At 36.3% G+C, this 15,136-nt stretch overlaps 1 protein-coding gene across 2 annotated transcripts in view; it reads left to right on the top strand.

The window, feature by feature from the left end:
* DTNBP1 (dystrobrevin binding protein 1) overlaps positions 1 to 15,136 on the top strand; it is a 65,063-nt gene that overhangs the window by 24,191 nt on the left and 25,736 nt on the right. For both annotated transcript variants that reach the window (XR_012580836.1, XM_005481755.4), the window contains exon 7: positions 2,937 to 2,959. Coding sequence is in view for 1 of the 2 variants with exons in the window: in XM_005481755.4 (XP_005481812.1) it covers positions 2,937 to 2,959 (23 nt within the window). In the remaining variant the exon portion in view is untranslated. The remainder of the gene's footprint in view (positions 1 to 2,936; positions 2,960 to 15,136) is intronic.

Genomic DNA, 15,136 nt, shown 5'->3' with positions numbered 1-15,136 from the left:
GTTTTTCTGTCAGTAACCTAAAATTGAGTCGCTGAAGAGCATGTAGTCAGATGCCAGGTAGTTGTATTGATCAGTGGTCAGACTCAGCATGGGAGCTCCTTTAATCCTGGGCAGATGCTGAGCCGCCCACAAGAGCCTTCATGTGTAGAGAGGCCAGAGGCAAGGCAGGTGTGTGTTTTCCTTCTAATAGCAGTGGAAAGGGTTATCTCATCCATCTGTGAAGTGCTTGAATGTTCTTTTGGATGAAAACTCTTTAAAATCCAGGGGCATTTCCCTATGGAATGCTTTCAGTTGCCGTATATATCTCCTTCTGGTTGTCTTTTAACCTTGCTTTAAAGGCCACTTTTCTAAAACTGCTTTCAATTTAATCATTTTAATTTTAATTACTCTCCCAAATTGCTGTTTCTTTACTTTGTCTGTGTTCCAAATATGAAGTTCAATTCTTAACGTGAGGTCAGTGTATTCTGCAGATGACCTTTTGTCACTAGACTCTTACAGAAGACAAAGGAGGTATCTTCCTTCTGGCAGTTGATCAGTAAATACAAAAACATTTATTTACTTGTAAAGGGGAGAAGTGGAATAATCTGTTATATGTTTTTCTCTGTACATCTGTGTGCCAGGCCTTAATTACCCAACTAGAAAATGTACTGATATACTCTTAAGCCATTTGTTTTTCCAATGTCATCACAAGTCAGTTTCCTTTCCGCTTCTCAGTTTAGTGTCATGTTCTTACCAAAGCTGCTGATAAATGAGATTAAGGATTGAAATTTTTTAACTTCAAAGTTTTTATTTGGATAATTTGACTTAATGAATAAAAAAAAATCTTTCATATTGCTGATGCTGAACGTGGTTTCAGTAAGCATGTACTTCATTATGTATTTCTAAATAAAAGTTTTATTGAAAGTCTTGTGAGAAACCACAAGATATGATTAATTCATGCTGTGTAAAATATAAAATCTTCAGTCTTTGGATCTGAATTGGTATGAGGATACTAGGAAGTACAGATCCTTACATTTCAAGTCTGTATTTTTACTGTATACTAATCATAGATACTTTTAATTTTTCAGAGGGAAAGAAGTTTTTGTCCAATATTAATTTCCAACTTTCTTAATAAATGGTAATTATGTATATGGATATAGGAACAACATCTCAGTGCATCTCAAACCTAAAAATATCAATGGATTTTGAAAAGGAAAATTCTGGGGGTTTAGACAAAATGAGTCACTTGGCTACTGTATTACCATCTTGTTTCCTAATCTCTTTCGACACAATGGCAGTAATTGTTTCGTCTTTCCTTTTGTAGACATGTCATAAAATCTCCTGATTTTTGGTGCAAGTAATGTAGTTTTTCCCCTCTTACTTTCACAAGATGTTTCTTCTGCTATGATTTTGTTTCAGTCCATGGAAAACAACCATTTCCTGTGATTGTTGTCTCCTCAACTACTGTTCCATTATTTAAAAAAAAGGATGGCAACTTGTGAGAGTGTTTAAGAATTTTGTAACTCTATTTAGAGTAAACAAGCTAGGAAAAAATTTTTGGGGTATGAACTTGCAAATCACAGGTATTGTAAAGTAGCTTTTTTCTCTGATATAACAGGGAGAAACCAGCTTGGGAAAGGGATGGAGGAAAAGCAGGAAAGGAAATAGATACTCACAGGAAGTTGCAACTATTAGAATTCTTTACTGTGAATCACACTCTAGCTTATTTCCTGGTAAAGCACCCATTCTTTCAAAAACCTGTATTTAACATTTGGTGACAAAAGTGGGATGTTCTCTGAAAATGTGGAGGTAAATGCATTCTCTTGCTTCTTTTATAATATTTTGGCCTGCTTAGAGAATAAACTATTTCAGCTTTGAGTGAGTTTTGTCTGTTCTTGATGCAAGAATAAATGCTTAATTGCATCATGTGTTAAGGGACAGAAGGAGTTATTAAGGTATAGCATCTGCATTGTGAAACAGTGTCTCTGGTAGGTGAATGAAGAGTGCTTTAGTCAGTGGATAGAGAATAGAATAATTTATCTGGTCAACTGTGAATTCAGTCTTTAATTTATTTTTCTTACAGTCACTTTTGCTTCTAAATTCAGAATTTAACTAGGCATTCTCTGAGGTGCAGACTGAGAAAATGTTTGATTTAAATGAGTGTTTTGTAAGGCCAGCATTCTGCCTTATCTCAGTTGTTACATTGATTTTTCTTTGGCCTTAAAATTCAGGATGAATCACTACATTGTAGTAATGGCAGTTGGAGCATTTTGCAGTTTCTTTAAAACAGAGAAGATATTTCCGTTCATTTTATAGCCTCTGCATTCACAATTGCATAACCACTAAAAGTAGAAGGTGGCCTGGTACAAAGGCAAAAAAGATATTCTTATCTTTTTCTTGGTTTCCTAAGCTTTCTGGTACATGGATACTGTGGGTTATGTGTCATATTCCATACTTGAAAATCCTCTCCTCTGAGGAATGTCACTGTATGTCTCCTTGCCTGTCTTTCTCTTTTAACTGAGCGATATTGTCAAATTTTTCTCCTTCAGTGTTGCAAAGATGTTTTTGAGTAGCATTGATAAAAATGGAACAAAAATTGTTATTCACTGTGCTGTAAATTGGTAAATCTCTGCTAAGTAAAGGATGCTTTAGTAACTAATGCCTTAGGAAGTCTTGGTTATTTTTGGAGCAGTGTATCTGGAAATTATGGAGCTAGATGTAAGTGTGCAGAATTTTTATAATTGTACATGTTTATAAAGAAGTGGTGGCCTAATTTAAAACAGATTGATTTTGTTTGCTTTAGGTAAACACATATAGTAATATTACTGATATATATGGTGACAGTCAAATTCTTTGATTTTTGTCTTTTAGTGAGTCTTAAAGCATGTAAAATAAATCCTGTGGCTCTACATGTGGTATTTCTAATTATTTTTTTAAATTCTGCTCTTCTCCAACAGGAAGGAACTGGAGACATTTAAAGGTAAATTCTATTTTTATTTTCTGCTTAAATGTTTGTAAGAGTTATGTTAATTTGTGTATTAAGTGAAACTAGGAAGAAACTTTTGCCCTTCTACATTTGACGGTGTTAATTTTATGTTGACCCAGCAGGCTGTGTATTTTTCATATTACCTGTTCTTGCTACGGGTTTTTTTTTTATAGAGTCCCAAGTGTAGGGAGAACACAGATAATTTGTTGTCTTATCTAGGTTTCAGATATTCCCTTATCTAACTCAAGCATTTCCCTTGGTGTTCAATTTTTGTATTTAAGGGCTTTTTCTTCAACTAGTTGATGTCTCTTTCAGCACGGATATATTTTTGGCACATGTTGCAGGCTGTTACGTGTTAGGTTCTTGTCTGGCTGTTTCCTGGGAATTTTTGCAATATTATGCAAATTTAATTTTTGTAGCTCAACTTGTTGGAGACACTCAATGATATATACAAATATTTGTCCAATATATGATGTAATGGCTGGCAACTCTGTCATGTGCTATTGCTTTATCTCTGGTGCATAGATGGAACACAGTCCCATTTTCAGTAAATCCTAAACTGGGGCTTACTCTACCTACTGACATTAATGTTTGATCAGCTTGAGAATTGCTATTTTCTCTTCCTTTGGATAGGATGTGACTGTGGTTTTGTGACTAGTATTTATGAGAATGAAGTTGGGTGCACTGACTTATGTCAATCAATTGTCTCGAAATTGAAAGGAGGGATGGAAATTTCAATCAGCTGGATTCCTTTGCCTTTTCAGTTCTTTACTATCTCATCTTTGTGGTGCTACAAAAGGAAAATAACAGTTACAGTAATAGATAAGCAACAGAGATTATGTAAAATGTCACTTTTTCTGTAACTTACCAAACCAACCCTTTTGTTGATTGATTTGACAGCTTTCAACATAGAGCAGCTCAATACAAAACAGAAAGTAATGCCAGGCTCCTTCTGATCCAAAGCAAGGCAGCTGCTTTGTAGTACCTGGTGCTTGTGAGAACAGTGAATCCTGGTTTTTTGTTTGTATTGATCAAGTATTTTAAGTGAGTTTCTGGAAGCCAGAAGAGTGGTTTCCAAAGTAATTTTTCCCTAGGCCCCTTCTTGTTTTAATAGAGATTTTAATGCTATTTGACAGTAAGTATTTTACAAAGACAATTATTTTGATGGAAGAGGAACCTGCTAGCTGTGTGTTGACCTTGGAATTTATACCAAACTAAGCAATGGATACAGAGGCAGATGGATTTCCAGTATTGGTTTTGAAAGACTGGTCTTGGTAGCCAAGAGAAGGCTAGATAAACATAGAGGGATGTATTGTGGAAAATATATATTAAACATCTGTCAGCCTAATTTGTGTGGGTTTTTTGTACAGTGAACTGGTGGACAAGCTTGTACCTGACAGAAGAGAAGGGGAGTAATAGCTAAGAAAATTTCAAGAATGGTCTTGTGAAACAAGTCTAATTCCTTTCTAGATGATGACAACAAGAAGGTTTAAAATAAACAATAGATTCAGTGTTTTGATTTTGGCAACAGTTTTCATTGTTTTGCCTGACATTTCCCAGGAAATTTGGATTAAACTACTAAATATCCAGGTGTACAATTGATTGAAAGTACATACTTGGAGGGAATGTTCTTGGGTTTCTGACTCACTAAGTTCTCAGATCTTGGAATTTTTTGTTGTCAACCCAGATTATGAAGTAGAGATATTCATTATATTGGCTTCAGTCAGTATTTTTCTGGCCCTTTGGACCTTACATTATTATCTGGCATATCTTTTATCAGCTGGAAATAGGGAGAGTAGGAGATTCCTAGTTGTGGAGCATTCTTTACATAATGGAAGATGTTTTGGTTCTAGGACAGCTTTGCCCAATTTTACTTGGGGCTTCTACTTGAGTTTTCTGTTTTGAGCTGCTTCCAGGGCTTACTAGATTTTGGCAAAAATTATCTGTCACTTGGTTGGCTTTAGTTCCAGTTGATGAAGCACACTGAGATAACGCTGTGGATGTCCGTAGGAATCCTGTCACAGAGAAAGGAAAAGGCAGCAGCAAGGGCAAGCAGTGTGTCTTAAGTTAACAGCCTAACACTGTTATTTAAAAAGCAAAAGACACCAGGAAAAGTTGGTTCCAACTGAAACATGTGAAGTAGTTGAGTAGATGGTTCTTTACATTTTAATATTGCAAGTATACACTACATCTTCAACTAATTTATCTTTGCATAACTGTCTAGAGTGAAATGTCTTCCTCAGCTTTCTGTTCATGAAATACCAAGTGCAGAGTCTATAAAGAACAACTGTTTAAAATATCTTCCTGTACACTTGCATCTTTTAGTGCATTTGCACTTAAAATCATTGTACATTAAAATCTGTTCCAATGGCAAAACCCGAAATGCCATTTTTTTTATAATAGTAACTTGTTATTTGTGAATTTGAATACCATATGCTAAAAAGTAATAGCTTCCAGGATATAAGGACGGTAAATGTCTTGCATAAAAATATCTTTCATAAAGATACAAGATCACTTTATCTGAATATGCAGGAATTAAACTACCACCAAAAAATTCCTTCAATATGTTTCCTAGAAGGGTTAAAAGAGAGTTGTATGCACTTTTTTCAGTGTCCAGATGCAATTCTCATGTTCACCAGTGATGAGTTCTTATGCCATGCTCAGGATAGAAATTAAGTTTTGCTGGAGTTAAGAAACTGAATGGTCTAGTCTGAGATTCAAATTAGCTCAGCACTAGAAACTTGAATGCTGTGATGCATGCCATCAATTGCACAGTGAATACAGAAAAAAATGCAAATTTTATGTTGGCACTGACCGTAAAAGTGCAGGTGTGACTCACAAGGCTGCTGAGTGGCTTCACAGACCTCTCAGATCTGTTTTAAAGCTTTACTTCCCTGGAGTTTTGTGGATGTGTAAATACAAATAGGTATACAGGTGTAGTCTGTAGTAAATTTCTGAAATATTCAAATGTCTGTAACCTTGAAAACATTTAAAGTGCCCTTATATATACACCTAGTATTTATTTATTTTAATATCAAAGCAAAATCTACACAACCAGGAAATGGAATCATTCCTGGTTTTATTTACAGCTTCCCACTGTGTGTGCCAAGGTACAAAGTGGTAATTCATTGATCTTTTAAGTATATTTTTTGAAGATACCAGGGGTCACCCAGAAGGGGCCCTTACAAGGAATGTATATATGCCGGTTTGCAGCATTGAGAAGTGTTTAGAATCCACTGACTCTCTTGCTCATTGATGTTAGTACATTTAAGGAGCATAAGAATAAATAAGAATGTAATACTACTTTGAGAAGTTATGAATTATTTTTGTACTTGTCAGTGTTTTAGAATTTGTTTCTGCCATTTTCATGTTGATATTGGAGATTGTACTGTATTTCATTGTAAGGAATAGATTTTACTGTTCTTCCTTTTGTTTTAAGACTTATTTTTAGAAGGCCAGACATTCTCCTTTGTTGTTTGCTGCACCCACAGTGTGCAGGGGCTGGACAAACCTTTCCAGTCTCTCTTCTTTCAACCACAAGGGTTTTCTATTACATAGTAATTGAAATTGATTATTATTTAATAATCTGTGGTGCTGAGAAAGTGAAGGTTAGAAGCTTTCCTGCTTTTTTTTGGTGTTAAACATCTCTCTCTTAAGTAGGCAGGGAATGAGTGTGTGATGTCTTTGTTGACACTGCTGCAAGCATTGGCATTTGCATTTGTGTATGTGAAGTATGGAGACAGAACATCTCAAAGATTGTCCAGTTCCTTGTCTTTTTTTAGTACTTTGTCTTAGAGGTCTTTGCTATAAAAGATGGTGGTTATGAATTGGAAAACATTGGTGTGCCATATGGAGTAGCCTGCGAGTTTCTTTCTAGCTTGCACCAATTTCAGTCTTGGGAGAACTGCTTGTAGGAACTGGCTTATGCTCTGTGCTGTCCTGTCTTGGCTGACACTCATAAAGATGCTAAAAAAAAATGTTCTGTTCTGAATCTTGGCAATTTCTTGCAATAGTAGAGTTTAGTTTACTTGGTATTTATGTGTGGTTTTGATTTTAGTATTTGATGGGTTGTGCTCTTGCATCGTTTAGAAGGTATCATTTTCATTTTACAGCTGAGAGGCTGGAAATTGGATAGCACATATGTGGTTATTTGCTTCTGATACTTGAAACCTAGTGCATTTGGGCCTGCACTGAGATTTCAAATCATTCCATCATCCTTCTAGGCACATGGTACCATTTTTTAATTTATTTTTTTTCTTTTTAGAGTTAACATTCCTTTCGTTCCAGAGCAGCCAGGATTGTGTAGTAAATAGTTACAGAATACTGTTAATCTCATTAGAAGAGGGAAGAGTGGAGTAGATAATGGGGTAGGTAATCAGTAGTGAGAGAGTAGAGAAAAAACCAAAAGTTTTGAAAATAGTGGAATTGCACAGTCATAATAACATATGTTGTTGAGTGTACTTCTAGTTTATCCAAATAGGAGCTATATACATGATAGATTTCAAAATTGTTTGTAAAAATCCATTTTAATAGAAAGTTCAGGATGCAATGTTTTGAGTTCTTTTCTGGAAAGAGAACTAAAGCACTAGAGGCTGTTTGGAGATCAGCAACACAGCACTTTTGGACAATGAAAGGTGGCAGCAACTTTGCAAGGGCAGATACGCACATGGCTTTGGCTACTGAGTCATGCATATTTCTAAGCTTTAGCAGGATTAATTTGATTCAAGCTCAGGGAAACAGGTCATATGACCATTTTCAGCACTTTTGTTTACAGTACAACAATGTTTTCAGCCTTTTGAATCGGAGGTCTCTTCCAAACAAGACCTTTTAAGTTTTAACAGCTTTATTAAATATTCCCTGAGAAACTGACCTGTGAAGTAAAGAGGTGTTTTTTTCTTGCTTTTGCCTTCAAGGTTAAGTCATTAGGTCAGATTTGATATGCAGATTTTTTTGGCATCCCTATTCATGCATCTAATATGCTGCTGTTGAAATTGCAGTTTTCCAGTCCTTTTATCAGGAACTTAAATATGTTTATATCCAAACTTTAATTTCTGAACTTTCACTGTTCCCTCTTTCTAAGAGCACACATTATTTGGAGCAGTTTGTTGACTCCATCTCTTTGTTTGCCATTTTTTTGAAATCTACTCACTTTAACAAATGATATGTCAAACTGATTTTTTTTTTTTCAACCAGTCTATGGATCCTCTTTATCGTGCTGTGTTCTGATGGCTGTCAAAATAAAACTCCTTTCTCCTGCTCTTCATATTGCCTTCCAGATGGATGAGGAGTATGCTGTGGAGGTCTTTACAGCTCGTGGTTGACAAAGCTCATAAATTCAGTGACGTAGCTGCTCTTGAAGTTGAGCTGTCATTTTGAGCACATAATCCTGTATGTTTCTTTTGAGCAAGAGTAAGGTGACATTGTGGTAGAAATTAATTCCAGCCACATGGAGTTCAATTACTTTAACATTTTTGTGGTCCAAAATTTCAATATTTAAACCTTGTAGCACAGACAACTCTTGCTTTGTCATACCAGAGAACAGTTAGGAAACAATTTCTTAATTCTTTTGTAATAAAGCTAAAATGGAATTAAAATTTCAGATTTATATTCCGATATGAGGGCTTTTCCTCATAATTTTGCTATGAGCTGAAAAGACCCTGCTAGATTTCTAGTTAGTACTGTGTTTTACTAGCTTCTTTCCCATCTGGGCTATGGAAGGAAGGCCTTGCAACTTTGGATGCTCTGTGTTGTTTGTGGCAAGAACTGACCAAGACTCTCATATATGATAACCATTCTCTAGGGAACAGAAAGATTTGAGTCTTGGGCACTTCTGGTCAAACCTTGAGTGAAAGGCAAATAAGTTAAGTAATTAAGTCCTCCATTTTAGTGTAATAGGATGAAACAGATGCAGGAGATGAAACAGATGCAGGAGGAAACAAGATTCTGAATCATCCTTATAGCTACCTTGCTTTTGATTTTACTTTTTATGTTTTCAGGTATGCAGACTCTTGCATCTGTTTAACATTTTTACAGTTTCTAGGTCTGTATCTATCTTTTTGTGTTCTCTATTTTTGCTCTTTTTTTGCTTTCTTTGAAATGGTATGGCCTTAAAATCAAACCTTTTAAAAAACAGTGGTTTTGTTTTAAAATCCTTTTAAACAGAGGAATTTAAGGGTTCAGTCTTGGTCTTTCACTGTTTTCAGTCCTTCCCAGGAAATAATTGAATCTTTATACATCTGGACAGATACTACCAACACTGAAATGTTGAGTGTTGAGCTTTCAAATATACATTTCTGTAGCCCACAGGTGGATGATGATGAGTTGTGTGCATCTGATTTTGTTTGGCTGAGTTTTCAAACTTAATGGCATACTTTGAGAACTTGTCCTGTGTATGAATGCATACCCAGGAACAGTGAAAGTTTTCAGTTTTCTGGGATAATGCACAAAAGCAATTGCTTGCCTCTTGCTGACTCTCTGAACATGACTTTGTTCTCAGTTGGCAACACAAACTGAGCATGGGGTGTAATTGAAAATGTATTAGCTGCCTTTGCCAAGGCAGCAAAACATTTGCTGGATTAAGTATTAAGACTGGGAGTGAAGCAAACTACAATGGATAATATCTTGTGTACACATTTATTTTGCAGATGACTGGAAAGAAATTTATCTAATATGTTAATAAGCGTCGAGTCTTCAGGAAAGATAGTATTTTCTATACAAGAAATAGAATTTACATTTCAATGGAAGAGGAAAAAAGGGGATATTTGGCATATTTCAACTGTAGAAACAAAATTATCTACAATTCTACCTTTGATTACTTCATCAGAAAGCCCATTTCCACTGTACTTTGCCCAAAGGAGGCTGCATTGTCAACTAACTCAATATATAATGGTTTGGGCTGAAAGGGACCTTAAAGATCCTCTGTTTCCAACCCCTCTGCCATGGCTGGGCTGCCACTCACTAGCCCAGGTTGCTCAGAGCCCCATCCAACCTGGCCTTGAACACTTCCAGGGATGAGGCATCCACAGCTTCTCTGGCCAACCTGTGCCAGTGCCTCACCACCAACTGAGTAAAGAATTTCTTCCTGACATCTTATCTAAACCTGTGCTCTTTCATTTCAAATCCATTGCCCCTTGTCCTGTCACTATCGGCCCATTTTAAAAGTCCCTCTCCCTCCTTTTTATAAGCCCCCTTAAGGCCACAGTGAGATCTCTCTGAAGTCATCTTTTCTCCAGACTGAAAAACCCCAGCTCTTACTAATTTGATATGATGAGGAATTATTTCCTTTTGTTCATTTTTTATTAGTTTTCAACTGGTGAGGTGAAAACAGGGCTATTTTTGTTAGTGTCAATACAGCCTTAGGTGGATTGTCGTGATAGAATGGCATTCATTACCAAGGTGATTATATATTGGAAAAAGACCTGAATTTTCAAAGCTGTAAATAGGGAGTAGGGTTTCTAAAGGAAGTTTCAAAAGGCTCCTGTAGAGAGACCAGATTATTTATGGGCAAACTAGATAGTCAGATTTTCTTGAAATAAATAGTGTGTGCTGTTGTAACTTGGTCGATCAAAGATAAGTTTGGGTTTTGTCCCTTCTACCCTAAACCACTTCTAGTTTAATGCTTTAAATGCCTTTGTTTGTTTGTTTGTTGTGTGTTTGGCTGTAATGTAACTTTTTACATTGCAGATTCAATAGTGCAGTTTGTAGCCTCCATGCTCAACTAGATTTCAGGATTTTGCGTGATGGCTGTCGCCTGAAAGTACTGTTCAGACAATGAATTAGCATAACCCATAGAGTGCTGACGTTGCTGATACATCTGAAACCTTGTGTTTATCAGGGGTTTTTAATGCTAATTCTGACTGGGTAAGAGTGAAGAGCAGGAACCTTCCTTTCTATTAAATTCTGCTTCATCTACATATATTTTTAGAGAATCTTGTGGGTTTTATTTCGTGAGACACCCATATGCCCTCTCATCTTGTCTTTGCATTGCATTTTGAGGGGGCTGGTTTATCCTCCCAACAAATTTTAATAGTTATGCATTTTACGTAGTTCTTTCTTTTTTTCCCTGATTCCTATCTCTTTGTAATCTAGTATTGCACTGAGTCAAAAGCCCTTTCAGAGGTCAGATGTATCACAACAAATTTGGCATCACTGCAGCTTAAGATAAGATGCCTCATGGGTGTGCAGGTGCAGGTCCTGTTGGCTGTGGTGGAAGTTTACTCTGTGCTGGAATCAGCCTTGCAGAATCCTGGTTTTGTGAGGAGTGGAGGAGGCCAGGGTAACAACAGGGATTTTCTTCAGCCATTGCCAGGGTGAATAGCAGACTGTGTAGATAATAAGGAACAATTTCATGGGAATGTAAGTCCTGTCATACTCAGTTTATGTAGAACAGAAAATATTTTAAGGTGTAATATTTTAATTGTCTCTAATGCTTAAATGACTGATGTGGAAAAAAATAGAAGTCAGTTCTGTCTGCAGCTCAAACTTGAATGCATCCTTTAATTACTGAAGTCCAGACTGAAGCAGGATTATCTCACGATTGTTATTATTCTTTTAATCTTTCTCATAGATATTTTTGGTGTTATTTTCACCAGTTAAACCCAAGTTTTGTAGGCCAAACATTCTGGGTGTTTCTACTTTTAATGATGTCGATTGGAGAAGTATTTGTAATATAATAGCTTTTTGTCCCTACTCTGTATTTTGATAATTGTCACAGAGAAGGTTTGCTAAATGTGATCTTTTTAAGAAAAAGAAAGGAATTGCTAGGGCTGTCCTGGTTTCTGGCATCACTGTACACCCTCCTAAACTGAAAAGGCAACGTGTGCCAGGGTTCCCAATTCTGAGGAATGCCTTACAGTTTTTGAACATAAAATGCACTGTTGTGTAACTGCAGCATCAGCACAGCCAGAGATTCTCAGTCATATGCTGTTGCTGTATTGTTAAAATTTTTTTCAGTTTTTGATGAAAATGTAGCCTGGATATATAATACAGAAAATTCAGTTTTCAGTGGAGAATACTGTTCTAATCTATTTAAAAATCACATGCAAGGCTTTTAATATTTTATGTGTGAAGTAAGAATAGTATGTAATCTGGTTTGTGGGGTATCTGAGCTAAGCCATGTTAAGGACAGGCACTTTAAGGGGTGAGCCTTGTGAACGGTGCCTAATTAAAAAAAGAATTCAGAGCCCTTCTGTGCCTTTCCCCTTGCTCCCGCATCATGTGCAGCCGCTCCCAGCTCTCTGCCAAGTAAACACATGCTGTGGCTGCGTGTCATCGGATTAGATTCCGCTGGGAAGGTTTCAGTCTCCGCAGCACCCCTTGGTTCAGCAGTGTGTGGTATCTTCCCAAATACATGCCTGCATTTCTGGTGGAGCCCAGCTGCTGGGAGCCTGTGCTCAGGTTCTGGGGAGGCGCTGCCTTGAGGTGTCCATGTGTGTGCAGCTGCAGCTGCGTGCGAGCGGCCCATTGGAACCTGCCCGTCGCGGTGCCCCTGCTTTGGAGCAGCAGCCTTCTGGCAAAGGGCTTTGTTCTGCATCACTGAAGATGCACATCGCCGGGGCTGCTTGGTAACTGGAGCTTTCACTTGACCAGTGCTGGGTTTCTTTTTACTTGCTTATTTCTTACTGCCATGTCATCTCCGGGAGGCACTGAGAATACTCAGAAGAATTCACGTAGGTGGAACTTTATTATCATCTTTGTTATTTCTCACCTTAACTTGCCAAGCTAATGTAAAATGCAAAATGAAATGAAAGTTAGCTTAATTAATTTCCTCAGTTACCACCATTGCCTGATTTGCAAAGGGTGTGCTGTCAATGACAGGTTAATTATCAACTTGATTTAGCAAATTGGAAAGAAATGGTGACTTAATGTCTATTTTTTCGGGGCTTTTGTTTATTGCTTTGCTTTTGTCTGTCGCTTTGCATTATTGTCAGGGTAATATTAATCAGAATTAGTAAAAGAATGCAAGTACGCAGATATCTTGTTAACTAAAATTCAAGCAGGCGTGTCTAAGGGTGGGGTGACACCAGATGATGAGAGGACACAGAATTATTATCTGAAGATAAAACCAAGAATAAAAAAATAGAGCAGTGAATGTTAGCATAGATATTCTCGCTAATTTCCTTTAGATAAATAAAACAAATGTTAAAGGTGTATTTTAAATGAAGCAGATAATGCTATTTACATCCATACAAAGCCCCATTTATCATATGAAACAATATTCTTAATCATGCAACCAATAGCATTTTTATGCTGTTAATTTGTAAGTAATGGTGTGTAGAGCTGTGCACTAATTGAAGTAGAAATAAAATGTAGATTTCTACTCTGATTCTTTTTATATTCTTTTACATAACCACTGGAAGAGTTTTTTTTCTGTTACCATTCACGTGGATTTTTGTTCTGTAGATATCCAGAGCCAAAAGATAAAAGGAACTATTTGCTATTTTAATAACCTGTTGGAGCATGCCTTTATCAAGGCTCTACCTATGAGTTGTAATTTTGACCACTAAAGTTGATATTTGCATTGAATAATTATTTAAAGTTGAAAATTATGTTATAAGCAATTCATCTGATATGGGAGAACTCTTTACATTTGTGTTGATTACAAATACTTAATTTGTAAATGTACTTGCTTCCATTAGTCTAGTCAGATTGATTGCTTACTTAAAGGTAGCAAAATTTACCCTCTGTACTGCTAAATGTGGTGGGACCATTGTGCACTCAAAATTGTATAGTCTTGCAAGCAATGTATATATCTGTATCTATATACATACACTGCTGGTATAATCCATTTTGTATTCTTCACTACTTGGTGCATATTGGCAAAAGTTATCCCTCTTTACTTGTTCTCGTTTACTTGTTCTTTGTTCTTGCAGTGAAAGTAAGGGCACAGAAGTATTTATTTTTTTCCTTATTTACCATATCTTGGACAGGAGAACAGCTTTTTTATCTGTGGGGTGGGGGCCAACCTTGGAATTATATAAAGACTAGAATATGAGATTGGAGAGTAATTTGAAATGTAAGCCTTAGCAATATTATTCCAAGTACTTCTGGGAAGAGGCAGCAGAAAGTAGAAGCCTTAGTATGAACATTAATATTGGAAAGGTTAACACCTCTATGGTAACCAGGATTATTCTAATTTTTTAAATCACATTTTTATCTCTAGCTTTATGACAGAAAAAAAGGTAATGCAAGACATGTGTTTTGATAATCTCTTTGCTCACCACCTATGTAGACTGCGGTTAATGACAGGTTAAAAAATACTTATATACCTACTTTTAAACTTTCTGACAAGACCAGCTGTAGTATTTTTTGGGATGCTGAAAGACCAAATGCTGTAGGCTCTTGCTGCCTGTGACTTTATCAGGGTACAAATGAATTTTTGGACACATTTATAATGACGGTATTCTTTCTTTTGGCATGCTGCTTCTATTTTATGTTAGAAATGTAACTGTAAATGCAGACATTTCATCAGTTTGATTTGTAACTAAAGAAATGTACAGCAATAGAATATACACTTTTTATGTTTCTCCACATGATGCTGTTTATTTCTGTAGTGGTACTCTAAATATGATGCTATTCTGGTTGTTACAGTGTTCAAAAAGAGTAGATTGTTTTAAAAGCTGCAGTAGAAATAATTTATTCCTTCCTTATAGCATGTTCTTACATAAATCTGAGCCCCGCCTTTCCCAGCAGTGTGTCGTTAAACTACTTGTTCTGCTCAGGTTCTAATGATGTGTGTGGATGGCTGAGGTGTGCATGTGAGCATGTAGGAATTCTGAATGCTTCTCTACTCCTTTCAGTAAATGGAACAAAAATGTGGATATTTTGGTAAACTCTATAGCCCATTTTATTTGAGTGTTAGGTATGTAATGTGAAATTGTATCAAGGCAGTGGAGCTGAAGCTGTACAAACATAAGTCTTTGGTATTGTAGCTTGTGTGGTGTCCTTTTTTGGGGTGTATCTGCTTTTGTGGGTGAAAGATTGTGTAATAAAAATAGGTATTTAAAATGTGAGATATTTTTAAAAATCAGCAACACATTTTTATATGTACATAATATTTCTAGACTGCATATTTCTAATAGAGTGTGTGAATTAAAGCCAAAAGAGGTTAAGAGGCAGTTTTGACTTACACAATGTTTCATTTTTAATCACTTGGGTTACTCTGTGGATTAG

The sequence above is a fragment of the Zonotrichia albicollis genome, chromosome 1 (genome assembly GCF_047830755.1).
Source record: "Zonotrichia albicollis isolate bZonAlb1 chromosome 1, bZonAlb1.hap1, whole genome shotgun sequence".
NCBI lineage: Eukaryota > Metazoa > Chordata > Aves > Passeriformes > Passerellidae > Zonotrichia > Zonotrichia albicollis.
The sequence above is the reverse complement of the archived record's forward strand: the minus strand, read 5'-3'. Positions and strand labels throughout refer to the sequence as shown.